This window comes from Kryptolebias marmoratus, linkage group LG22 (assembly GCF_001649575.2).
Source record: "Kryptolebias marmoratus isolate JLee-2015 linkage group LG22, ASM164957v2, whole genome shotgun sequence".
Classification (NCBI taxonomy): domain Eukaryota; kingdom Metazoa; phylum Chordata; class Actinopteri; order Cyprinodontiformes; family Rivulidae; genus Kryptolebias; species Kryptolebias marmoratus.
In genome coordinates, this window is record NC_051451.1 from 10,382,021 (window position 1) to 10,408,790 (window position 26,770).

At 40.1% G+C, this 26,770-nt stretch overlaps 2 protein-coding genes across 2 annotated transcripts in view; both read right to left on the bottom strand.

The window, feature by feature from the left end:
* Window positions 1–2,091: 2,091 nt before the first annotated feature.
* Window positions 2,092–9,248, bottom strand: wbp1la (WW domain binding protein 1-like a). The gene is made up of 4 exons (XM_017421640.3): window positions 9,056–9,248; window positions 7,492–7,591; window positions 5,875–6,036; window positions 2,092–4,166 (listed from the first exon to the last, which is right to left on the bottom strand). The coding sequence occupies exons 1-4, from the start codon at window positions 9,113–9,115 to the stop codon at window positions 3,724–3,726; spliced, it is 765 nt and encodes a 254-aa protein (XP_017277129.1). The 5' UTR covers window positions 9,116–9,248; the 3' UTR covers window positions 2,092–3,723.
* Window positions 9,249–14,883: 5,635 nt separating this feature from the next.
* Window positions 14,884–26,770, bottom strand: part of fbxw4 (F-box and WD repeat domain containing 4) — a 38,188-nt gene continuing 26,301 nt past the window's right edge. The window contains exons 7-9 of the mRNA XM_017421659.3: window positions 18,924–19,064; window positions 15,200–15,341; window positions 14,884–15,083 (exon numbers count right to left, since the gene is read on the bottom strand). Of these exons, the coding sequence (XP_017277148.2) occupies window positions 14,949–15,083; window positions 15,200–15,341; window positions 18,924–19,064 (418 nt within the window). The 3' untranslated portion in view covers window positions 14,884–14,948. The remainder of the gene's footprint in view (window positions 15,084–15,199; window positions 15,342–18,923; window positions 19,065–26,770) is intronic.

Consider the following 26,770-nt stretch of genomic DNA (forward strand, 5'->3'; position numbering starts at 1 on the left):
GAGATACTGAAGTACTTTCTTGAATCAAAAATGGTTGGTAACAGCCATTTACAGCAAGGCGTTCGTTCAGCTGATCCATACTAACCAAGTCTGCAGAGTACCTTTTCATTAAAAAGGTGCATACTGCCACCTGCTGCACAGGAGGAAGTATTTACGGCTGGATAGTGCTGCAGTGTGCTCTGAACATGACGTCAAATTAAAATATAGAATAATTCTGTTTTACATGGCTGGGGTACTGAGAATAGACTGTTTTCAGATAAATATTTGGAAATAAAAAAAGAAATGGACCACGTACTGTGGAAAACTGTTCTTGTCACAATGGGGTTTTAAATGATTTTTAAAAACAAGTCTTAGCTGCCCAAGTTTGAATTTACTGTAGATTTTTTCTAATGCACACGCCGTTAAAATTATAAATGCAGGTTCAAATAAATACATACATTCACTTAAATTTTTTAAGACGTGGTGACGTGGGTTCAAGAATGTCTTTTAGCCTGACAAAGCTAAGGCCTATTAACTTCTTGTTAGTGATCATTATTGACTACAGCTGGTAGTTTCTCTTTGCTAGCATAAAAAGGAAAGGAAATTGGTTTGGATGTTCAGGAACAAACCAAGAGCTTCCAAGGCTCAAGTCTGCTATGAACTGGAAACTGCTGGAGCACCAGTGTCCACAGTGAAGCCGGTTTTACATCACGGACTGAGCGGGTGCCGACCAAAAGAGAAGCCTCTGCTCCAAAAGACAAATGTCTTCTTGGATTAAGTTGTATAATAATCAGACAAGACAAAGACTGAGTTATTTGATCACAATAAGAAGAAGTAGGCTTGGAAGAGTCAAGGTGAGGCTTTCAGACACTAAGAACGCAACACCAGCTGTCAAGCATGGTGGTGGTAACATCATGCTGTGGTACTGGTGCATTGCACAAAATAGATGGAATAACGACAGAACTTCAAGTTCTTAACTTTACCCCAAGTTAACAGCTGGACAGTTGAAACTTGGACACATCTTGACGTTTCAACAGGACAATGATCCCAAACACATCAGAATCGTTAATGGAAACTTTTTCTTGTAGAATATTTGCTTTTTAAAGTTGTTGGCCTGAATTTAGATAACTTTTTTCAATACAATCAAAACCAGCTGACAAACGTTTGGTTAGTCTGTCACAACTATTTATGATTCAGAGACTGAGTTATTGTCTCAACACAAATAATTAGGAATCCTGATTGATGAGTCTCTCTCCTTCAGGACAGCTGTGGTAAGGCAGCCGGAAAGTGGCCTTGATTCTCTCCCCGTGCCCATATGTTGCGGTGTCCTTGAGCAAGACATCTAATCCCCAACTGCTCCCTGCCCGCTGCTCCACCTGTGTGTCCACCTGTGTGATGAGTCAAATGCAGAGAACAAATTTCACCATTGTACGTGCACATACAGTTTATGACAACATATTCCACTCATCCCCTTCAAGTTTCACATCCAGCAGCTGATAAAAGTGAAGTTAAAACTTGTTTCTTCTTTAGAATCAAGTCTTGTTGTCCTTTTAAGGCTTAAACAAAACTTGAATCTGCTATTTTCATATCTGTTAGACTACAGAGATGTAATTTATATTTATATGCATGCATATGTCAAGCATCTTTCCTGGTTAATTTATCCATTCTTTTTTTCCTGCTGATATGTGGTCAGGATACAGAGGCTAAAAGGTCCAGGAAGGAAACCCAGACATCCTGGTTGAAAAAAGAGTTTGAAACAAATAAACAAGCAAGGTAATTTGCAAGCTAACGCTGCCATCTACTGGCCATTTCAAGGAGCAGATGTTGAATTTTAGCCACATCATAAAGCAGAAAATAGATGTCACACAGAAAGGGAAAATGTAAAAAAAAACCAAAACATTAGAATACTTGTCAAAAAAGGCATTGAGCTGAAAGCAGAAACCTTGTTTTTAGGGAAAAGTGGAGCAAATTTTCAAGTGAGCACAACTTATTTTAACTACAGAGCATAATTTGTGAAAATGAGAAATCGACACAAAAACTAAACAGACAAGAGAAACACGTTTAAATCTTTTACATTTTAGTCATCTATAGTCATAAAGACAAATAATACACTTGTTTTTTTCCAGAACTTTTAATGTCTTTATTTGTACAAAATGCAAAAATACTTTCATTTGTCAGACAACTGCGATAAAGAACATCCCGCATGTACATGGAGTGAAAGAAGTGCTAAAGATCGCTATTAATGTTGCATAGCTCTCAGCTGACTCAACTGGTTCCCTTATTAAGAAGAAGAGATCCCTTGTGTTTCAGCAACTGCTTCATCGCACATTTACAACCCATTAGAACCTTAAGCCGCACTCTGTTAGATACGCTCTCCGTCTTTCTTTACGCACACGTTTTGGGCTTGTTAACTAATTGCGGCAGGGACTGAATCAAATCTGACATTTTTTTTTTTTTTTTATGATCTTGTTTTTATCTTTGATTTCAATTGCACTGTGTAGCACTTTGAGATTTTTGTTAATGAAAAGTGCGGTATAAATTGGATTTATTATTATTATTATTATTAAGTCCTGCGGGCGTTCAATGTAGTTAAATGAGAATAATCAAAGTGCACTAAAAGATAGCTTGGATATCAGCTGGTGGGTTAAAGGGGCGGAGCCTGTACCGACTTGTTGAGACGCACCCTCCCTTCTTTTTTACTGCTTGAAGCTAAGAAAAACCAAAACCGATCTTCAGTTTGATTCGGTTCGCTGGCCTGAGCGTGCCTGAAGTGACAGATAACAGAGGAGAGAACAAAGTGTCTGAACAGGAAGAACCAGACTCAGGGAGCGTATCTACAGTATCTGCGGCCAGTCATAATAACCTCACCCAGTGTAGGACTGAAAGGTCGGGCTGTTTCTGCTTTATGACGACTGCCAACATTACAGCAAAAAAAAAACTCACAAAAAAGGGGACATTTGTAACCTTTTTAGTCACTGAAACCTTTCAATGATCAAAATGCATATGGTGTTCTTTTTAAAATTTATCTTAATTTTAGTGATTTAAATATGCCTATAGGCATCGGTACAGTCCTTATTAGAAGTCCTACAGGCGTATTTAAACGTCTGAGCACAACTGTCCATCCTGGCATCACTTTTGGCACGGAGGTGCAGCCAGTTAGACACGAGCACCAACCATTCAGCGCTTTAACAGCATAATGAATCAAAACAGCGAAACTAGATAACTTCAACCAAGAAACCGTTCTTTCCCTGTACAGTGATCTCGCCCTGGGACCACGGTTGCAGCTACAAACGACTCTTTGTTAACCTTCGCTGATATGGGGCACATATCATCCCTTTAAATTGTTTTCATAAATGTCTTTTTTTTAATCTCACATGTTGTAAGTGCACTTTTTAAGGCCCTTTTGCACACAAGCACCATAAAATATGTGACTAAAGTCTTTGCCAGCAGTTTTCCATGAGCAAATTTAGCCAGATGCTGTCCTGTAAATGACAACTTTCAAGTATCCATGTATAGAAATCAAGATTTTGCCAACAGGACACTGGATTGACCAGTTTATATTGATTAACAATAGATAGGTTCAATCGAAAACTTGCTTAATGCTACTTTAAGGCTTTGAAATAATCAAAATATTTATTCTCATTCCTTTTAAGATGAATCACGTACACTAATGTTGTACAAACAGACTAAACTGTTTAGTACCAAGGATATAATCTGCCAATCAGATACAAGTACCTTTCTGAATCACCAAAGAGACTTTGGTTGTGTGTTGGCAATCGCACCGATATGATTACGTTCAACAGTCTGGGAATCACAGTCATCACGTTGCTCGTCCAGCTGCCTCGCCTCCTCTTCTTCCAGCATTTCTCCGTCTTCAAAAAAGTCCTGCTGATCCCACAGATCCTGGCCATCACACACTTCGATCCCAGAATCCCCCGTGAAGCGCCGGTACCTGCCTGGCGTCGAGTCTTTGTCCTGGTTGTTGACGCTGTGAGGCGGGATCTGGGTGGCCTCGGGAGTCTCGTCGGCATCGATGGGGACGGAGACGGCCAGTGGGGAGACAGCGGCCTCCTCGGGCGGGTCGCAGAGTGGAGGCGCCGGCTGCAGAGGGGTGTAGGGAGGAGGGGGAGTAGCCGGGCGGTTGACTGCGTCTTCGTAGGCTGGCAGGAGGTAGACGGGCAAAAATCCTGGAGAGAACACAGTGAATCCCAAACAACTCAGGTAAACACTTGTGGAAAACAAGCAAACTACTCACATATTCAGGTTTTATTTGTTTACTGTTTATATTAGCAGCACATTCTTACACAAACTCTACTCAGCTTATGTTGCACCAGGCCCTTAATATACAGATACACAGAATATTTGATTATAACCAGAAAGAATCTGATAATCTTTCATATTTCTACTATATTCCAAAGTGATCTGATATGTACGGTTAGTAATGTGAGCCATTAAAACATGCAGAATGTGTCCCGGTACTGTCATGGGAAAAAGAAAGTCCACCTTTTTTCAGTTCTGGGGTTTTACATTTTAGGGCATAATAATAATGATCTGATTGTTACAAGGTTCTAAAATTATTATAATCTAACCTCAAGTGGACAAAAACACAACAGATTCCACCAAGTCTTAATTTATAAAAAATATAAAAAAGCCAAAATGGAAAAGCTGCGTCAAAAAACTAGTCCTCCTCATGATTCAGTAGCTTGAAGCTTGAAGATAAAGTTTTCTGCATGACTTTATCAGCCAGAAGTCCTTCATGGTTGTGGAGGACTTTTGGCCCACTCTTCTTTACAATGTTGCTTCAGTTCATTGAGGTTTACTAACACTGTTGTCTGCACGGCTCTCTTGAAGTCTCACCACAGCATTTCAATCAGATCAAGGTCTGGACTTTGACTGGACCTTTGCAGCACCTTGATTCTTTTCTTTTTCAGCCGTTCTGTTGTAGATCAGCCACTGTGTTTGGGATCATTGCTCTGTTGCATCATGACCCAGTTTGGTCCAAGCTTTTGCACAGATGGCATCATATCACATTTGTCTCTAGAATACTTTGATATACAAAGGAGTTCATGTCTGACTCAATGACTGCAAGGTGTCCAGGTCCTGTGGCTGCAAGACAAACCCAAACCACCCCTCCTCCACCGCCGCGCTGGTCTCATCTGTCCAAAAAACATTGTTCCAGAAGTCTTGTCCTTCATTCAGATGAAACTTTACAAGCCTAAGTCATGCTGCCATGTTATTTTTAGAGAAATAAGGATTTCTCCTCACAAGCGTTATTTGTTCAGTCTTTTTCCAGTCTTTGTATCATAAACTTTAACCTGATAACTGAAGCTTGTAGAGTCTGAGGTGGAGCTGTAGGGTTTTTAGTCATCTTTTCGACTATTACACAGTCTGACCTTGGGGAGAATTCGCTGAAACAGCCACACCTGCGAAGATTGGCAGCTGTCTTAAATGATTTCCACTTGTGAGTAATCTGTCTCTCTGTGGAATGATGAATTCTAAATTGTTTGTAAATGACCTTTAACCCTTCCCTGGTTGATAAGCAGCAACAGTTGCGTGTCTAAGGTTATTGTTGATGTCTTTCCAGCTCGGCATTGTGTTAAACACACACCTGTATGCTTCAGAGCAGCAAACTGTCAAAACTCCTGCTTTTATAGAGGTCATCACACTGATCATGATCGAATAATCAAGCCCTTGGATCAGCAGCACCTGACTGATATTACCCCTTCGAAATCATATGGTTGTGTAAATTTGGAGTTAAATTTGTATGATTTTAGAACCTGTCATTTTTATTATGTCCTGATACATAAAACCCTAGGATTAAAAGAGGGGGGACTTTCTTTTTCCCATGACTGAAAGAAGAGGACAGACAGTTTGAATCAGAATAAAAAACCCTACTGAGATAGAGGGGCAGCTGAGAGTTGTTGTGAGCCTCTCTGTAGGCAATGAGGTTGATCTCATTCTGTCGGCGTTGCTGCTGGAAACGCTGCTTGGCCCGCCAGTGCTGACACACACAGAAGCACGTCAGGATGATGATCAGAGCCCACACCAGCCAGAACCCTACACACATCCCACAGCACATCATCAAAAACGTGTTCTGACAAATGGTGTCAAATTCAAACACAAAATCAACGTCTGCACAGTTTCAGTCCTTAGATAAATGTCCAAAACTGAGCCGGTAGTGAAAAAAAGTGCTAGAATTTATAACTTTAAACACATATTTGGCAAAACTTGTTACAAAATATTCCAAACTTCCTTAGTGCAAACACTAGATGATCAATTCAGTTTGCTTATGTGTGACCTTTTGCTCCTATAGGTCCGGGTTAAAAAATAGCTGCTGTCTTAACGAGTATTAACCTCAATTAATTATAGATGTGTGTAGATTACTGAAGTTTCTTGAACGCACAGCACAATATAGACATAATTAGTTGAGTTTAAATTTGCACTTAAGTAAGTTTGCTCACTTACCAAGAAAAATACATTCTCTATTTTTAATGGTAGTTTAAACTTAATGTAGAGACAAAATATCAGCTATAAAACATCATTTCAATAAAGTTACAAATTGATCTGTATGTAATTTAGTGAAATAAGTACTTTTGCTCCAAGCAAAGCAGGACTTGGAGAGGAAATCTTTGGGACAAGCGCAGCAGTTGGTCACTAGGTTTGCACGCATCTCAAGAGAGTTTTTGGCCCACTCCTCCTTACAGAAACTCTTTAAGTCCTTTAAGTTTGTTGGCTGCTGCTTGGCATCTCCCCTCCACAGATTTTCTACAGGACTGAGGTCTGGAGACTGGGTAGGTCACTCTATGACCTTAATGTGCTTCTCTTTTAGCTATGGAGAACGTCTCATCTGACAAAGCGTTTTGCCCTGAGATCTTGCAGGGAGCTTCAGACAGAGAGCGAGTGATTGTCGTTTCATCATGTCTTCCATTTGCAAAAAAACTGCATCAACAACTGTCACCTTGCCACCAAACGTCTTACTGATGGTCTTGTAGTCCATTCCAGCCCTGTGCAGATCTACTAATTTGTCTTTGACATCTCTTGACATCTCTTTGGTCTCGCTCATGTTGATGGAAAGGTGGGAAAGGAAGAACTTCTGAAGACAATTGGGTTTTATTTACATGATGAGATGAGACCAAGAGCTTATGTATTTGACTGACTGATTGATTGGCTGTAATCTGTGTGCCACATGGGCGCACAATCCAGTTTATGGGAGACAAAGTTTGAACTTGACTGTAGGGGATCAAATACTTCATTCAGTGATAGCAATTTGTAAGTTTTAGGTAATTTTTAATTGTCATTTTGTCTATCTCCAATAAAACAAACCTTTCCTAAAAAAAAGCACAAACTGGTTACTTCTACTAAGTTAGAAAACCTACAAAACCAGCTGGGGATCAGATAACCTCGCCTGATCGCAGATTATAGGCTACCACGCAACACTGGTTTGCTTCACCTTCTGCGACAGATGAAGAGCCGCTATTTAAAGACAGAATGATGGAGAGGAGGGCAACTCACACCACTCTTCATAAAAGTTGCAGCACTCAGTCTCTTTACAGCAATGGCCCGTTTTGCAGATGTAGCTCTGGTTGTTTACACCCTGGCATACCAGACCGGCCTGGTAATGACAAAAAATATATCTTATTCACACAATCCTGACAAAAACGTTTGAGACATTACATGAGTTTTTCCACTTACAAGATGTGACACAGACAAGCTTTTAGTAATAAAGTATTTACTATCCTGTGTTTGACTGCATAGTTACTGTATTTACGGGTGCAAATGCATAAAGTAAACACTGAAGCACCTTTAGTACTATTCTGAGCTTTAAAATAACATGCAAATGAGTCAAAATGGTCAGCTCAATTAAGATGAGTAGGCCATGAGTTTTGGTAGCAGTATAAAACATACACAAAATTTGCAAAAAAATAAAAACAACAGCCCAGTAGTATTTTTAGCACAGAGTAAAAGTTTAAGCGGGCCACAGAAAGTTGGATTTTGCACGTGAACTGACACTTTGATACCTTTTATTACTTTTACACAACCACAGTTTAGGTTTTATGATTTGTTCACATTTTTCCATCAAATGTTTAACCAACAGTTAATGATCTCATGCACGACATTTTGAATTGTCTAAAATTTCTAAATTGTTTGCAATCAAATTCCTCTCACTCCCCACAACTCTTTTTGGTAAATGTAAAATTATACCTCAAAATGTAGACATTTTTGTCTTCTATCACCCTGTGTGTCTCTCACAGCTGTAAGACTTAGTTTTGTCTTAAATCCCCCCCCAAAACACAGAGAGCAAACACCCAAGCTCCCATAGACTCAGTTAAATTTTAGCTCAAAATATCCTCTTCTAAACTGGAAGTGAAGGGTGCTTTTAACTTATCATTTCTTCCACATAAAACACTGCAGAAACAGAAAACACAAGTCTTCTGCCGCTCACGGTTATCATTTTTAGGTTCTGACCTTCAGTTTTCACACTGGGACTGTTTTTTTCGAGGCTTACTTTTCAGTCTGCATTTTTTTTGTCCGCCTCTCATTAACTTGGCAGTCAGGGAGTGGATTCCACAGTGACCATGATGAGCCACTGGCAGCAGCTTTAATTTATGCTTCTCTTTACACCTATTATACAATTCATACATGACAAATGTTGGTTTTTTTTTAAGGCTTAGATTAATTTTGGCCAGTAGCTCCATTGGCATCCTTTAAAAGTTCATCAGAAATGTTCTCGTTCTACATTATCACACACAATGTGTAAATTTTAATAATGAGTGCTTACAGAGTGAGTGGATGTCTCACCACCAGTCCTGACAGCTCGAACGCTGCTCTTTTGTGTAACATGAAATCTTCAACAAGTGAACCTTGCTGAATTTAATGTTTTACCTAACTTGGGAACTTAACAAAGTTGGCTTTTCAAACATAAAACAACCCAGAAGCTTATAGCATTAGCAAACAAGTACAAGGAAGCGTCACTAAGACGCACCTATCAACCTTTAGGGCTACTTTTCTTTGTCTAAAGTTAACTTCGAAACTTGTTAAAAAGAAACAGAAAGCTGCCGGGGCTGACAGTGGTTACCTGCACTATGGCCGCCGTCACTGGATTTTGTTGTCCAGCGTTTGACTTCGATGAATCCATGGCCAAAATGGTTAGACACTCATCTTTTTTTTATAAAACTGAAGTGAAATTAGCCGTGGCATATTATCAAAACACAGGCCTTTAGGGAAACACAACAAGCCCAGCGCTTCCTCTTCCCTTTTCTTCTTCGAGTCCAGCTTTGCGTCTGGCTTCTCAGTGCTCTACCGCCATCGTGTGGCCGGAGGTTTAGCCTCAAGAGGCGAGGGTGACCATGAGAAAGAGACAGCAGCTGGTTAGATAGGCAATGCCTACAAAAAGTTAGGAAAGTCTTGAAAAAACAGCTGAATGGTAAAAACAAAGTTCAAGGTCATCAGAAATTCTGGTGGTTTCTACCTGGCCCCAAGACAAGAAAGGTCCTCACAATGCACAGATGATTTCACCCCAAGTCTGAAGCCTTGAGACTGTGCATTAAGTGAAAAATGGGAGTCTGAGGACTACTGAGTGTCAGAGCCACTGTACAGGATAAAACAACCAAGATCCTGGAGGAGGATCTTGGTAAATGCCTAAGTACATGGTGTGCCAATTATGTTAATAAATGTGTTTAATATTTTGCAAAAGTGTGAGGCTTACAGTTGCTATGGTATATCCTTGAGTGTATCCATCCACTTCTTGTTTCCAGGTCACAGGTGCTTATTTCCAGCAGTCATTGTGGGAGAGGCTGGGGACACCCTGGACAGGGAGACAAACAACCATTCGTGCACTCACTCACTCTTAGGGACAATTTCATTTCACCATTCATGCATGTTTTTCATCTATGGGAGTAAACCAGAGTACACCCACACACAGAGAGAACGTGCAGCCTCTACCCAGATAAACCCCAGGCTGGGAGGTGAACCTGGGACCTTCATGCCACCGCCTACTTGAACCTAGAGTTTTGGTCTGTTTTAGCATCAAAGCAACTGTGAAAAAACTACACTGAGAAATGAAAAGACGGGAACGAACATACATACATAAATATTTATTACAGCCATTAGGCTTGCTGCCTTTCATGCCAGAGTTACAAACTAAGATCTTGACTCTACTACCACAATTAATTTTTGCTCAATATCTGTAAAAACTGACTGCTCTAGCTTGTTTTTTTTTCTAAAGTCAATTAGCTGTGGCAGCCATCTTGAACTGGGTTGACTCCAAAAGTTATTCAGTTGTAGATGTACATCCAGTGATTTCTTTCTGAAAGTTTCATTAAAACCCATGCAGTAGTTCATGAGATATTTTGCTAACAAGCTAATTTTGCTCAGTCTATTAGTGTTTGTAATATGTTTTGGGTATGACTCTCAGCTACTAACACACCAAACCTTAGTGCAAGATCTTCAAAACTAACTGACTTATAGTCATTTTTGTGTTTGCTAAGATTGATTAGCTGTGGTGGCCATCTTGAATGGTTAACTCCAAAAGTTATCCAGCTGTAGATGTGTGTTCGGTGATTACTTTTTGAGGGATTAATTTAAATCCACTTCGTGGTACATGAGATACTTTGCTAACAGACAGACAAACAAACAAACACAGGTAATTGCATTATCCCCACACCTTTTAGTGGTAGGCAATAAGAAAATGCTTTAAGTGGCATAACATTATCACAGACCTTAATGTTCATTTTCACTGTTTTGCATGTATGATAGTTGAAAAAAAAGAAAGAAAAGAAAACATGTCATGCACTGGGAGGGGGGAAAGTCAATTTCCCCTCCATCTGTCAATCTCCATGATGTGTTGTGTTTTTTTCAACAGAGTTTTCTCTTTTGAACCCTTCAGACCAGTTTGAGGGAACAAAAGCAAACAAATGATATTGTCCTGTGAGGAATTCTGCCTTGTTCACTGTCTTTCATGACCTCCTCTTTAGGCACCTTTTGCCTCTCTTCATTCATGGTCCTCCAAGAAAGTCAATGGTTCCTTACATCTTAGCTTGGCAAATCGGGAGGATACATGCTAATCCCCTTAATCTGGCCTTTCTCCTGCATGCAGCCACAGGGAGAGAGGGACCACAAAGAGTAATCCTGTCAGAAAAACAATAGGATTAGGGGCCAACCCGGCAAGTGACAATCAGGTATCCACTGACTGATCTGCCAAGCAGGAGCCCCCTCTGCAAAGCCCCGGCCACTCTGTCTTCAATCGCGACTAGTTTTGTTTGACGGGCCTGAGAGGGATGGGGCTGAAGGTAGGGGTTGTGACAGGAGGAAGATTTATTTGAGGGACTGCTGGAGGTCTGACAAGTCTGAGGTCCTCTAAGCACCAGGGACCAAGGAATGACTGACATGTAGGGAGCAGGAGCAAGAGGGGGGGGGGTGAATGATGAGAAATTTGTATCCGTTGATGTGGGCAGGAGGAAAACACACATACAACCAGAGGATGTGATCAGTAGCCATAGCCAGGTATCTTACCTGGCTACACCGTGGACGTCTTTCATGTAACACATTACAGTACCGGGTGAATAAATACACACAGATTCATAAAATTTGATTTATTGATTTTCTTAGAAAAGTTATTTAGTATAAAGGGATAAATATTCTAACACAATACAAAAGATGACTCATTTAATATCAAATAAAGGCACTGGAAATTTTATGAAGCAACTGTTGTTTTATCTGGTCAATTCCACTGATATACACCAGCTGTCCTTCTCATTCATGTGTAACCTTGAGGTCACACATGTTGCATATTTGCATCATTAGGGCCACCAGATGGCCCTATTGATACAAATATGGACCGCCACAGTTTGAGAACCAGTTCTAGTTCAAATAAAGATACTCTTTGGTCTGACAAAAATGGAAGCCTGAATTTTTAAGTCCATAAACCAAGGGAGCCTTTAAAAAATGAAGATTGTTGTTTAGTTGCTTCACAAGAAGCTCTTAATAAAAAAGTAGCCCTTAATTCAGGAGAATTGGTTATGACTCTAGAGCACTGGACCAACTTTTCACTCAGGGGGTGCATAGGAGTTTATCCAGTTTTTATGTGTCATGTTGACTTAGAAAAGACTTTGGACCACGTCTTTTGCGGCGTTTTGTTGGGGGTACAATGAGAAGTGTTCTCACTGGAGAAAATTGTAAGAAAATTTCCAGAAAGTAGGTGAATTGTCCACTGCAGTCTGACTTAATTTGGAATATTTGTGACCAAGCAATCAGCGAGCCGTGTGGTCATGTTTCGTGCGGCCTATTTTTCGTAAATGCCGTTCGCCATCTAGACCCCAACAGCCACAGTCCAGTGAGACACTGGCTTTAGTGCCTTCTCTCGTGTTGCCATGATGAAGAGCTTGGTTGTGATGTCTGTCTGAAGTGGGCCCAGTTTTCCATAATTGTTCCTTTTCTGTGCTCTAGTCCTTCTCCCTAAAGTTGCAGTTCCTTGTTCCACTTTAGACAGCGGCTCTGACATTCACTAATCCTCGCCACTAATCTTGGGACACCATGGCAGGACAAGAACTCCAGCTGTCGTCTCCCTGTGTGTGAAACACCAGGTGTACTGTATGTGTGGTTTGATGACCCATCAAATGAATCCTCACATTGTGCAAAGTGAATTTAGGAGGTCAGACCCACCAATGCCATCCTGTGTGTGATCACAGCTGGAAGGGTCAACTGCATGTAAACACCAACAACGTGTTTTCACAGCGACACTATGGGTTTGTCAAGAGGTTAACATGCCTTAATCCCTTCAAAGGCTTCATCTGGATCTAGACAGCCTCTCCTAAGTGCTAGGAAGGGAAGAACACACTGTTTTCTTCACTGAGACTTATTTAGAGACAATGTTTTATGTGTTAACCATTTGAGCTCACAATGCCTCGAGCTGATGGATTAGAAGTTCAGCAACAGGCTCCAGCATGCTTTCAGCACCAAAAAAAGACCCGTTTTTCCTTCCACTATTCTGCTTTATCATCACAAAAATAGTTCAAGGGTGTTTCCTATAAAAATGTCACTAAATAAATAAAAATCATACTAGTATCAGTGGTATTAAAAGCATAGTTTTTAAAAAGATCCCAGTTTTAACTGGCTAATCACCTTGTTACTTTAAATTAAAATTAGCAAAATTTGGAAACAATACCCCAGACTGTCTTTTTTTTTTGTCAATACAAAATTCTCATCTTCTTATATATGCTGTATACTAAAACTGGCTATGGTTTAGAAAGAGAAGCCAAAGCCTCCAAATGATGAATGTATGCTGCTCCTCAACTCTCCTTTAATATTCAAGACCTGAGTTGGTAACTAAACAACTAATGTTGTGCTGGGCAGCATGACATTTTAGTGGTTAGCATTGTTGCCTTACAACAAGAAGGTCCTGGGTTCAAACCCCGGGTTGGACCTGGGAACATTCAAACTCTGTGAGGAGTTTGCGTGTTCTCCTCGTGTTTGCGTGGGTTTTCTCTGGCCACTCTGGTTTCCTCCCTCAGTCTAAAAAACATGCATGTTAGGCTGCCTTCAGGCCCAGTAATCCCTTGAAAAAGACATCTGAGATCTCAATGGAATTTGCCTGGTTAATAAACAGATAAATACCCCACTCGTCAGCAGTAACAAGTCCCAATCCACAAGTTGACAGGTTTGTTTGGTATTGTGAAAACTTTAAGACAGCTGTTAGCATCCTGCTGATCAAAAGCATAAATCTTCAACTGCAGCACAAACGACTAACGTATAGCCAGTTTTGCATTTAAAAAATAAATAAATGCAGTGATCTTAGATCTATAGTCTCCCACCCTTGAGCATATTGAGGAGCAATGTGGGTCCTAAGGACACTTGTAAAGGGACTGCAATGAGCTATAGAGTTTCTTATTTAAGGACTTTAACTCGACAAGCAGAGTCATGGCTGACCAGTGTAGCCATCTCACAATGTGTCGTGGTTTGAGTCTGCTGTGGCCGTTGTAACAAAAAAAGACAACAGTTTAAACCAGTGGTGTATATTCCTGGTACTGCAGGGCCACTATCCTGCAGGTTTTAGGTGTTTCCCTGCTCTTCGGCAGGTCTTCAGCATCTGCAGAAGCCTGTCAATCACTCAGTCATTCAAATCAGGAGTGTCAAAGCAGAGAAACACCTAAAACATGCAGGATGGTGGCCCCCTCCAGGACCAGGTTTGGACACCACTGGTTTAAACTAAGGAACTTTATTGCAGCAGCTGCGGAGACTCAATTTTTATCAAACACCACTCTCCCCCACGCTTCTCTCCATCTTTCTAACAGAGTCTCTTCTGCCCTACGTCGTCACAGCAGCACCCTCTGGGGACAAGGAGCAAAATGAGCAACAGAACAGAACAAATGCGTTCACATGCATACCGTTCAGTCCTGCTAGCTCTGGTTAGCTCCTGTTCATGCCTTGTCTTTTTATGCTGCCTAGGATTCCTGACAGTGTTTGGGAATAAATTCAAGACTTGTTCTGGTACCTTCCTCCTGATCTAATGGATTCAGATCCTTTCAACACATACTGTAATATAACGGTTCAAACATACAAAGGCTTTACCTGAGCCTGTGATATACTGGAAACTTGACATATGAAAACGTTTCTGTCCTTAATTTATAAATAAACATTGTGATAATTTTTTCTTCCTTTTTGATGAATTATAAGAGTCATAGTTATCCCAAAAGAACCTGGGATTGGGTTGTAACATTTAAGAAGTCACAAGTGAGATGAACTTCAATAGTCAGCTACAATGAGAGAAAATGCTTTTCCCTTATTATTTTATACACTTCTCTCGGCTTTACTGGGGGATTATTACACTGGAGAGTCCCTTTAAACAAACTGACAGGTGTAAAAGGTAACTGCAAACAAAAAGCAGATCACTGAACACTGACAAAGAACTACTGTGAAAATAGATTGTTTTTAATGATTTGATACATTTGATAAAATAGGTCTGTCTGTGCGTGTCATCTGATGCCAGTAGGGTTCTGTCTGAAGTCCAGTGAATGCAGGGACGTGGCGAGAGCTGCGTACAGATGAGAGCTGCTCAACCTCAGGCAGTACACCGGGCTGCTCACATTGTCAGAGCTCAGCTGGAAAAACTGCAAGAACGAGTTCAATGTTTACTATGTGATTAAAGCATGACGGTAAATCGGCCTAATTTATGAACCACAGCTTGTACGACAGCGAGGTGCAAAAAAGAATGCACCGTACGTACTTGTAAGCACTGAGTGCGGCGTTTGTCCCAAAGACGTACAACACCATAGTATGACGAGCCGCTGGCTATCATGTGATTACGGTCTGTCTGGATGCAGTAGAGAGCGCTGTCATGAGGCTCCTCCCACTCCGACACACACTTCCTGTTGGAAAAAATAGAGAAACATTACATTGTACTCACGCTGCCGCAGAAGTTGGGTTTCTTGTCTATTTTACTTATAAATGATAATTTTGTACCATAAAAAATAAAATAAAATCCAAATTAATTAATTATCTTAAATAATTTTTGGTGTGATTGTTCAGATAATTTGTCTTTAAAGTTTGTGCCGAGTATGACTCTCAGTTACTACCACACCAAGTTTTAGATCAATATCTATAAAACTGTCTGACTTATAGCCTTTTATGTATTGGCTGACCGTAAGAGCCAAACAGGTTTTAAACTCTCCACAGGAAGAATGAACTCGTAACAATCGGTAGAATTTCAATAAAAATCTCTAGTTTCTCTCTCAACTTGTTTCTAGTGACAGTCATAGTGCCTTTCTTCACTCAGGTGTTGTTTTCTCAGGCTTTTGGTTGGACTTCATCACGCAGAGAAAGAGTAAAGCAGAGGGAAACCATGGGTATTACCAGAAAGTCTAGAAAAACTGCACTGCCTAAAACAAATTAACATAAGTGCAGAAAAACGTTTACAGGTATTTAAAACAAAATCTATTGACTAATAACTAGTCTGGGTCCAGATAAGACTTCATTTGGGTCTGAATCCAGACCGCAGTCCACCATTTGTGGACCCATTTTATATAATAATGTTGATCATGAAATAAAGCACAGCTTCATCCTGTGCAGGGCCGCGCGGAGCTGCTGCCTATGTGCGGCATAGGCACACTGCCTAAGGGTCCTGCGATGTGCGGACCCTTAAATTTGCAGACAACTGTCATGTACGGACGATTTTACATTGTACCAACTGTTACCATATTCATTTTCCGTCTGACTAGCAGACACCTGTCAAATACGGACACGTAACGTTTTCCCTCTGAAAACGTTACATAGCGGACACCGTATGTAACGTTTTTTGTCACTCCAAATTGCAAAGCATCATGGTAACGAGACTTACTGCCAAAAAAACCCAACAAAAAACAAAATATCGCGGGCGTGATTTTTGCAACCGGAAATTCTTGGATAGTAAACATCTCTGGGAAATGGGTACTCGTGGCGGCGGCAAAAGAAAAACTCTCAGTTTGGATCAGCATGTGGAAGTTTTAAAGAAAGTGGATGCCAGACAGTCTTGTAGAGCAGTTGCTCAGGAGTCTGGGTGTGGAAAGATGCAGGATACGTTCAGTATACATTTGTTGTTGGATTCGAATAAAATAGATCAGTGTGAAATTTGGTGTTCATTTTCTAACCAAAATTTTTTGTCCCTCTCATGAAGGGACACCTGCTATTAAGGGACACTTTGGCCCAGATTTAGGGGTGACTCTACATCGCAGGTACTGCTGTAATCATTCCATGTGGGGATACATAGAAGTGCATAGGTGAAAAATGGTAACAGTTGTGTACCAAATGGTGATCACTTTGTACAAAATGACAACCACTGGGTAGGGGGAACAATTTGGTAGAGGTATGAATTTATCAGCATTTTTTTTGGCTCCAAGTGACTTTGAACAATTTGCAGAGCAGGTTCAGTGTCTTGACATGTGGTGAAAAAAAGACTAGAACTGAACCAACAACTTTCCAAAATGAGTACTGGTTTACCTGAGCCACAGCTGCAAGTTTAAACCAGAACTGAAATAGATACATTTTTTTTTCTTTGAGTTCATACAGATGTTCAAAGGCAGCAATAAAAGTATTTTATTTATGTACAGGTCAATATAATGTAAGTATATACACTAATCTACACTTCTGTTACAAAAGGTTAAATGTCAATATGTATTGCCCACCACTGAAAGGCAAAGGCAAACAATATTGTTTTTGCCAGTGTGTGTCTGTTAGCAAAATAACACCCAAATAATTTAATTTAACTGTAATTTAACCACTTTGCAAAACATTTAGTGTAGTAGCAGCTGAGAGTAATTCACAACACATACTCCTAGTGTGACATCTCCTAATATCACATGACAATAACATTATTTTTAAGGCTTGACAAAAATGACTACAATTTCATAATTAAAAAATTAAAAAATAGATTTTCTTCGTCTAAAACTCTAACATTAAAGGCCGCAGGGTGATGTGCATTCCTTCAATGAATATTAGTCTGATTAATTGTATTATGTTATCATATTTAAGGTATCGAAGCATCTTTTTCAGTTTGAGTTACAAGACAAAAAAAACGTGGTTTATGTTTGATTTTGTGAAATATGAATTACATTTTTGAAATGAGCTTTAGAATAAGTCAGAAATTATTGTACATTGGCGTAAAGTCCTCTGAAGATGTGATAACATGATGAGCGCACCAGGTCGGTGGTTGTGGTGTAGTGAGGGGATGCGTTTTGGGGATGGGTACTTTTCTTTTCTTTTCTTTTTTTTGCCAATAGACATTAATCCTCCATTAGTTCAGCCTCATCAATAAATGATGGAGAGACACCAGGAGCAGACAATAGGGCAGCATGCACACTCTAATTTTAGCTAACCTCTTAGGGGAGGTCACTGCTTACATCTTTAGGATAATAACAAACATTTATCATACGGTGGCTCCTATAACTTCTGTTGTATAAACCAAATTTAAAGTATTGTGTTTTCCTATTGTGGGTCTACAATTTGTACTGCACAAATTGTACCACATCTGGTAATTCAATCTAAAATAAGTATTAAACTGAACTTTTAAAGCCTACACAAAATATATTTAAGTTCCAACAGTATATAAATGGTATAATATCTACCCACTCAGCTGCTGTCTTATTTGTTAAGTCTTCCACAATGAGCTTCGACCTCCAACAACCTGAATGTCTTCGAAAAACATTCGAGTTTTCTGATGTTGGTGAGGTTTGGCCACATAAATTATTGATGTCTAAAAAGGGGACCCCCCTCTGCCAATCTCGTCCCAAATCCTTTTAGAGTCCCCAGAGCAATCTGGCATTCAGATCTGATTTGTCTTACTTGACTGATCCCCAAGAAACAAAACCTGAAACCCCTACTGTCTGGAGTAAAGACTGTCCTCACTAAATATGGTTTGGACGTTGCTGGTACTGATGTGTGGGCTGCTGCATTAACACTGTTGATTAGCTTCCTGCGCTACAAATGAAGCAGTGGGCTTAGAACGATTTTAACTCTTTACTGCTTTTCTGAGCACAGATTAATGCTGAGGACAGTTATGGGAATGACTGAATTCAAAGCAGCAGAATGTTAGAAAGATTTATGTATCATGTTAGATTTCAACAACTTATGACGAAAGTCATCATGAATGAAACGATTAACATTGCTGGCAGAGCAAAGATCTGCATTTAAATTCCTTTGTTAAACAAGAAAAACGTCTCTGAGGTGTGTTTCAACAGCTGCTGGAGGATAACAAAATGACACAGACCTGGTTAAATAAAAATGCTGATAACATTTGAGTTGGGAAAAGTAGGCCTTCATCTTCATCAGTACTGGAGGTATAGGTTAAAGTGTTTTTTTTTTTGCTTCATGCTTACAGAATATCATTGGTAATAAGGTTTTTAAAAAAATCCCAGGAACCACTGACTGATGTTCACTGAAGCTGAACACAAAAGTGGAAAAAAAGAAAGATGACCTACTGTGGGCTGAGGCGAAGGTCCCACAATCTAATGAAAGTATCATAGCCGCAGGTGAGGAGCTGGAATGGTGACTCGAACAGTATGTCCAGCACACCAGCACCACGACGAAATTCTGAGCCCAGAATACACACACATGCTGACCTGCAGAGAAGAGAGGAATAAAGCAAGAACAAAAATTATATATCCAAGAACTTTTAACTTTTACCAAGAAGAAATGGGAAGAATAACTGAATACAATTTCAATCAGTGATAATACCTTACATCTTGAAGGAGAGAGAAATATTTAATATCTGCAATGTGCTTTTTGTGTGAGGTAAAATAAGGACCTTGTATTTGCCTCTTTGGAGGTCTTCAAATTTGTCAGATTCAATCCAAATATCTATAAACAAAAAAAAAAATGCTAATTTTTGTCTGATTTTGAGCCCTAATTTTTGTAATGACGATTTTACCCATTTGTGCTTTACCAGGTGGTGAGTAACATTTTGTTTTAGTTATGCAAAAAATCCTGTTTTACTCAGACTTTAAAGATTTATGTGTCATTTCTTCCCCCACAGAAGTAATGGACTCTGTGTAAGTGAACACGATTAGCTTGTAAACACATAAATTGCATATTTCAGTGATAAATGAAGTTTGTGTATCTGGGTTGATGATGTGTGACCTCACGGTGTGTCCAGTGAACCCAACACCATGCAGCACTATGCTCTTGTGATCACAGCTCAGTACCGCTTGCTCCTCAGTTCTTGATTATTGGAGAATAACTTGCACTCAGCAGGGCAGATTATTGGAGAATAACTGTCTCTTTGTTACCATTTAATGCCCTCCATGACCGTGACTGTGTGTTACTCTCATATGTGTGATACCTACTTCGTAGCAACCATTTAAAGGAGGCCGCTGGCCTTGGCGACAGGGCAGCCCTGTGCTTCGACTCGTGCCCCCTCCTTTGCCCTGGAGCTCTATCTGCCTGCTCAGGCTAGTAATCCCCTAGCCTTAACTCTGGAGACCTTCTTATTGGGCCAGGGCTTTCCCCACAGGGCGCCTTATTGGGTGAGATCTCTCTCATTGCCAGAGTCTCAGGACTAAGCCAGCGTCGATGGGGAGTCCGAGATGAGGCTAAGTTTGGGCTTGTGTGGTGTGGAGACCACTCATTTTCCCTTTACCACTAAAACCAAGAAGCTTAATACGTGCCACACAAAAGAAGACTCAGTCAGCCCCCAAAGAACACAAACATGCCTATTAATAACTAATTACCAGCACCAGAATCTTAAAAGTATTATGAGAAAAAAAAAAGATCAGAAAGTTACATCCAACTAAACGCAAAAAGAAAATAAAGGCTATGTTTCCATAAAAATGAACCTGCCATCTGTGCAAGGATCTTAAAGGCAGTAATAGCACAGTGCAATGTGCTGGTGCAAAGTGCAAAACAGCAGGGATTCTTAAATTGGAGACCGGTGGCTTTTATGGACCACGCATGATTACAGGATGGAGGCATGAGCATATAATTTGTCAAAGTGACTGTATCTGTTTGTGAACGGGAGCACCATGTTCTGATCTGAACATCCTTTCTATTGCTTGTTATGGTACATAATGTAAAATACTCGAGTATGGCTTCAAGCATGCCTTACCACTAAGTGTCACACAGGAGGCTCTAAAACATGTCTGTCCGTTTGAGTCGTAACCATCAGACACAATCTGTCTTCTGAAGGCAAGGAGAACACACTATCTTTGGCAATAAACTTTCAATTTCACACACAGGCTTGTGTAAGGTACGTTTAATGGTTTTGCAATCCCAAATTACTGTAAATGTGGGAGATTTTTTAATATCATATTTTATACGCTCTTCTTTTTAATCAGGAAAGTCGCCTTAGCCAGTAGATTATTGGACTCTGACTGTTTGAGATTAATTTGAGACTCAAAACTGGAAGAAAACAGGCACATTTTTTTATTGCAGTCTCACTGAATTCTGAGTGTTTGCAACCAAGTGCCCATCGACCGCATTTTGCGTAGCCAGCATTTGAAAAAAGCTGTTTATTTTTGTATGCACAACTTCCAAAACTGTTTCCTAGGCTGCGTGCATTATTTCATTGTGCCCACAACCTTCCCCCCTCAGCTCACTTGTACTCACCTTGGTAGCCGCTCCCACTCATATGATTAAACCTACTGGAGTACACCTTTGAAATTAAGAAAGGCAGATTTGGACCAGTTTGTATCTTTAAAATACCTATTATTTATCACTGACATGGTGTTTAGACATTCAGAGATGTAGCCTAAGAGATTTTCTGTTATAAGGATAGCTCCTGTGCAGGTGCAGAAATATAGCTCTTGCACTCTAGGTTTATGGAAACTAAAATGAGAACCGTTTGAGACACAACTCTGTGACTATTTTGAAAGAAACTTATCGCAGTTTATTTTTCAAAATTGAAACTACAAGGTTGCAAGCCTTAGTTACTGACACAAAAAAATGAGAACCTCCGTGAACATTTTGAAATATTTTGGAGACTCCTTCATGAATGTCGGTCACAAACCAATCACCATCAGTTGCAGCCCAGAATGGTACGGTCTTAAAGAAGGAGCTGAGCCAAAAGGTAAAGCTTTCAATTTATTCAAACCCAATGGACATGAGACGTGGATCGTGACCAAAATCACAAGATCTTAGATACAAGCAGCTGAAATAAGCTCACTGTGTAGGATGGCTAGGATATGGCATAGAGATAGGGTGAGGAACACCATCATCTGAGGGGAACTCAGAGAAGAGCCACTGCTCCTCTGCATTTAAAGGAGTCAGCTGAGGTGGTTTGGATATCTAATTTGGATACCACTTGCATGCCTGCTGTTGGAGGTTTTCTGGAAACATCCCACTGAGAGGAGTTTAAGTAGTTGACAGTTCAGTAAGTTAGAGTCCCAAATGCAGGGAGAAGAACCGATTTTCAGTCACGCCCAAAGAGTTAAACCACTGATGGGTTGGTAAAGAAAGCTTACACAGGTAAAGCCTTTAGTTTGCCAAATATTTATAAACTTATATTGGTGTACTGGCAAGGCCTAAAAAAAATCTTGAGTTCAAGAGCCCAGATGCAACTGTATATCAGAAATTGCGAAGACAGTCAAGGTTGGAGGCATTTCCTCAACATAACTAACCAGGGACTGGTGGCATGTCTAGAAGTGCCCACCTGGGTTGGCGGATGAACAGAAAACTATTATCCTGGAGAAGGAAACACAGCAGACAGTAAAGTGTAACCACAGATCATGTGATGGGGAAGGCTGTCTGTCTTTGATTGGTAGATTTGTCAGTCTACTAACTGTTAGTTCTTGTAAAACAAAACAAAACAAAACAAAAAACTAATGTGTGTGTTTGTCACTTCCCCATCTGCTGGTGGTATTCTGTGAAAGAAAAGTAATAATACTGTAAAGGATGACCAAAGCTTCTGTGAAAAAAAAATACAGTATAGTAAAAAAATATTTTTTACTCAATCAAATCCGTTTTTACATAAAGCCGTTCTGTTGCCTGAGACCAAAGCTGTCAGTAAGGTAGCTATTTTGCGGGATGGGTAGCCTGTTAGCCTTAGGGGGCAAAGACTTGGCGATTGTTATGAGGGGGCTATTGGCTGTGTGACACACAAAGTCTAAGTCCTGATTTAAGCTTGTCTGGCCTCTCTGTGGGGGCCAGATTGGCTTTGGGGGGCCACACACACACAAGTTTCACAAGCTGTGAAAGGAATCAATAATGAATTGACAATGTTAGAAAAAAAAATAAAGGGAGCTAAGGGAATTATGCTTTAGTGTGAGGAGGCTAAAGAAAAGCAGTGTGTGTGTGTGTGTGTGTGTGTGTGTGTGTGTGTGTGTGTGTCTGTAACACAAGTAGTTGGAGGCTCTTTAAAGTTAAGGCTAAGCTCTAAAACAGGAGCCTGGGATGCACAGAGAAACAAGCCTTCTTGTCAAAAGCCACCAGACAGGTAGAGAAAAGAATCCCTGCTGAGGTTTTTGCTCACTAAAACAAACAGAGGGGAGCCCTGCAACCTGCTGCACATCCACCCAGTTTACCCTGCATCCCCGCGCAGAACAACTGCAGCCGGAATGCCAGCTTTCCTGACAGACGGTGGAGGGGAAGTGCTGGCTTCTGAACTCTATCAACAATGAATGACCACTTTCAAAATGTCACATGAACGCAGGAGCCACAAACACAATACGGCCGCAATTTGTACAACAGGGCGTTCACACAAACGCAGTCATTTAACTCTGTTCTTTCAGAGTCAGGAATGTGAGGAATCCTAGCCTAACCATTTGACTGTAAAAAGAAGGGCTTCTTTTCTGAAGGAACACAAGAAAATGTTGGTGGTGGGGAGTGATGGTCGGGGTCTTTTATCTTTGATGCTCCTTCCCTTCTCTGTGTTTGGTCATGAGCAAAAAACTAAGAAAAGTTGGGGTGTTGCTTGGACAATGGAACATGTGTGAGATCCCGATCTATATGAGTGATCATAAGACTTCTTTGTCCCACTGAGATGGAAAAGATCTAACAGCAATGAGAGAAAAAAGTCCTAAATCTAAAATCAAATCCCCAAGAGCTTAATGAGAGCCTAAATTTTGTGTCCCACCTAAAGTTACCGCGGGTTTTCAGCTTGTTCTAACCCTGTTAATGACAGACAACAGTGGATAGAGAGAAGAACCAAAATAAATAGACTACAAAAGGTCAAAACTGGTGTTGCCTTTCAATAATAATGTGATCATATAGTGTTTGTCTAAACCCTTAGTAAACCTACTACAATTTATTAAGATACTGACACTAACAGTCCAATTGAAAAATTTAAAATTCAAGAAATCACAGTCTATGTAAAAGCAAGTCACTGGTCAGCACCCACCATAAAAGTTGTGAATGTGATCATATTGAACTTGATTTTAAGTCGAAAAACTTAGCATAAAAGCATTATTTTCAGCTTGATTTAATATGATAAATCAGGAACATTTTAACTGGTAAACATCTCAGGATTTTTCCCACATAAAGTATGTGGATGCCAGAATCTCTTCAGTAATCTTGCGGCCATTTTTTTCTCGTCCAGGGTTTGGCAGCTGATGTTTCCCGAAGGCGTTTAGTGTATCAGGTGCAACAGTGTCTTGCTGATAATGTTTCGGCTCAGATGGATCTTGAAATCAAAAGCACTTGCGGTTGTGCTAATGCACAGGGCTGAGGCTGATGCAGGTACATGCTGCTGTGCTGTGTGTAAAGCAAGGCTTCTTAAACTTTTCATACTCTGCTACCCTGTTGGGGGAAGATATCTAGGTAGCTCTGCTAATAGAAAACTAAAATAAAATGGGTCAACCTTTGACAATTTGTCTCTAAATTACGAGTTTGGCCTGTGCTTTTTTTTAAAAAAAAAAAACCCGACTGGGAACTGCTCTATGATAAAACAACAAAAACAGTTTACTCCGTCATCCTCTGCTCATTCAAAAACAGAAATAGAACAAATAAGCAGTCCATCCATCAACCCATTTTCTTCTGCTTATCTATGGATGGGTCGCAATTTCACAAGCTTAAAGTATGTGCACCCTCTATTGCTAAATATTTAAATTGTACAGTTTGGTTAGGACACTGAAAACTAGCCCTATAATATAAAGCCACTGAGAAAACCCACAGTTCTTATAAAGGATGGAGAACCAACCTTGAAAGTCCAGGATTAAAAGAAAAAGCTACTATCACACATTTAACACCTAGAAAGAGAAAAACAACCTGACTTATATTCTAAACAAGTACTTTTTTTGTGCTCGACACAGATTAAAGGGATGAAATCTCTACAAAATGATAAAAGATAACAGAAACTATGAACAATGCACCCTGATCACCCTCACTGTGCATCCATCTCAGCACACAGCCAAACACAGCTTTGAATTCTTCAGCTGTTTCGGGGAAACAACCATAGGGAGAGGGTTGTGTGTCTGTGTTTATACAGCCTGTGCCACTCTCGAGGTGCTGGCAGCTATGTAGATGTGAAGATGAAACAACAAAGAACACTGACACTCATAAAATCTTCCTATATGCTATTAATTTTTGATGACGAACCAACTGGGAAGACATGGAATTGTCTTTAGCTAGGTCAAACCTCAGATATCCAGCTATTTATGAAAAAGAGTTTAACAGCTTTCAGATACGCTGTGGACATTGTAGGGCTGTTCGTCCATCTGTTCATGAGAAAAAAAATTAATCTCTTTTTTTTAAAATTTATAACTAGAAACACTTATCTGAGAACTGCTATGATTTTTAAATTGAGAACAGATAAAATAACTTATATGCCCTTTGGTCTTAAATCATAATAATTACCTGAATTATCAGCACAGTCAGTGTTTGTTTGTCTGTTGTGTTAGCAAAATATCTCAAGAACCACTGCAAAGATTTTAGTGAAAAGTAATCACTGTATGTACATCCACAACTGCTTTTGCAGTCAACCAAATTCAAGATGGCCACCACAGCTATCGACCTAAGCCAACAGAAACATGTCTAAAATTTAATCAAGTCTGTCAATTTTAAGGTAAAGTTTTTATGTGGTAGTAGCTCCAATATTGCATGAGATGATGCTTGACATCATTTATATGGTTGGATCAAAACAGCTACAACTATGCCCCATCTCATCAAAAAGAATATCTTAGTTTAAAACTCTGGCATGAACGGGGTGATATGCATTCCTCGAAGAATGCTAGGCCTTTCATTTATATACATGTGATTATCTAGGCCACCTTGTAGCCATGTCAGCTTCTTTTCCCACCTGTGGCCCTATGAGGAACGTGCCCACCCATCCCTTCCGTCGCTCTTCCTGTGTCTACTTATTTATCCCCTCATTGAATTTCCAAGTCATTAAAGAGCAGGAAGCAGCTTTTTGTACCAAGCTCTGTGTAATGTTATGTCTGCCGGCTGTCATTGGCCCTCGCAAAGCTGGGAATTACAGCAGCCTTGTCATGGACGTATCAGGTTTAAGCCTCACCTTTCCAAGACAAATTTTTTAGAGGCCCCTCACCTTGGACTGGTCTTTGCCCAAGATTAGAGTGTTTCACCGTGCTTTCAAAGAGGAGCTTTACGGATTCACAAAGGGCCACACCAATGTGTTCCCAAGCGCTTGTACAATTACAATTTAAATATAATAATTAACATGAACCAAAACCACGCAACATACAGTGTTCATGTTCTCTTCATGTATGTGTGTGTGTGTGTGGTGTGTGTGTGTGTTGGCCTTGTAATGGACTGCCAATCTGTACAGGAAATAAACAGAAGGCTTTTGTCTCTCAAATTCCTCCAGATTGCAAAGTGCACACATCCAAACTCTCATTGACTTCCACTGTATTTGAGCTCTGAATTTTCTCTTCAAAACAGGAAGTGAAGGATCTTTTTAACTTGTCATATCTCCTCATAAAACACTGTAGAAATATCGAAATTGACCAGAGACTTCCACCATGTATGCTTCAAGACTTGTCTTCAACACGACTTTAGGTTTTGCACAAAAACCTATAAATTTGTTCGAAGTTTTCTGTACTGCTCCTCTGCCTGCTGTCAGGGAGTGACAGACACAGATGTGTGGTTACCATGGTGATCCGAATGAGCTACTGGCAGCAGTTTCCACATTTTTTACAATCTCGTTACACTTTTAATACAGTTTATACATCAAAACTTGTCATTTTGTCATTTTATTATTAAACTAAAATGACTTTTGAGCTTTATGGGAGAAAGTTAATGGATGTTGGAGTTTCAGGCAGAAGATGCATTCGCACCCTTTATAGAAATGTTCTCGTTGCTGTTGTTTGAAGGAAACCCAAGCAAACCTTATCTTTAGTTGACTGCGTAACGTAAACCAAATATTATTGTCCTGAAAAAA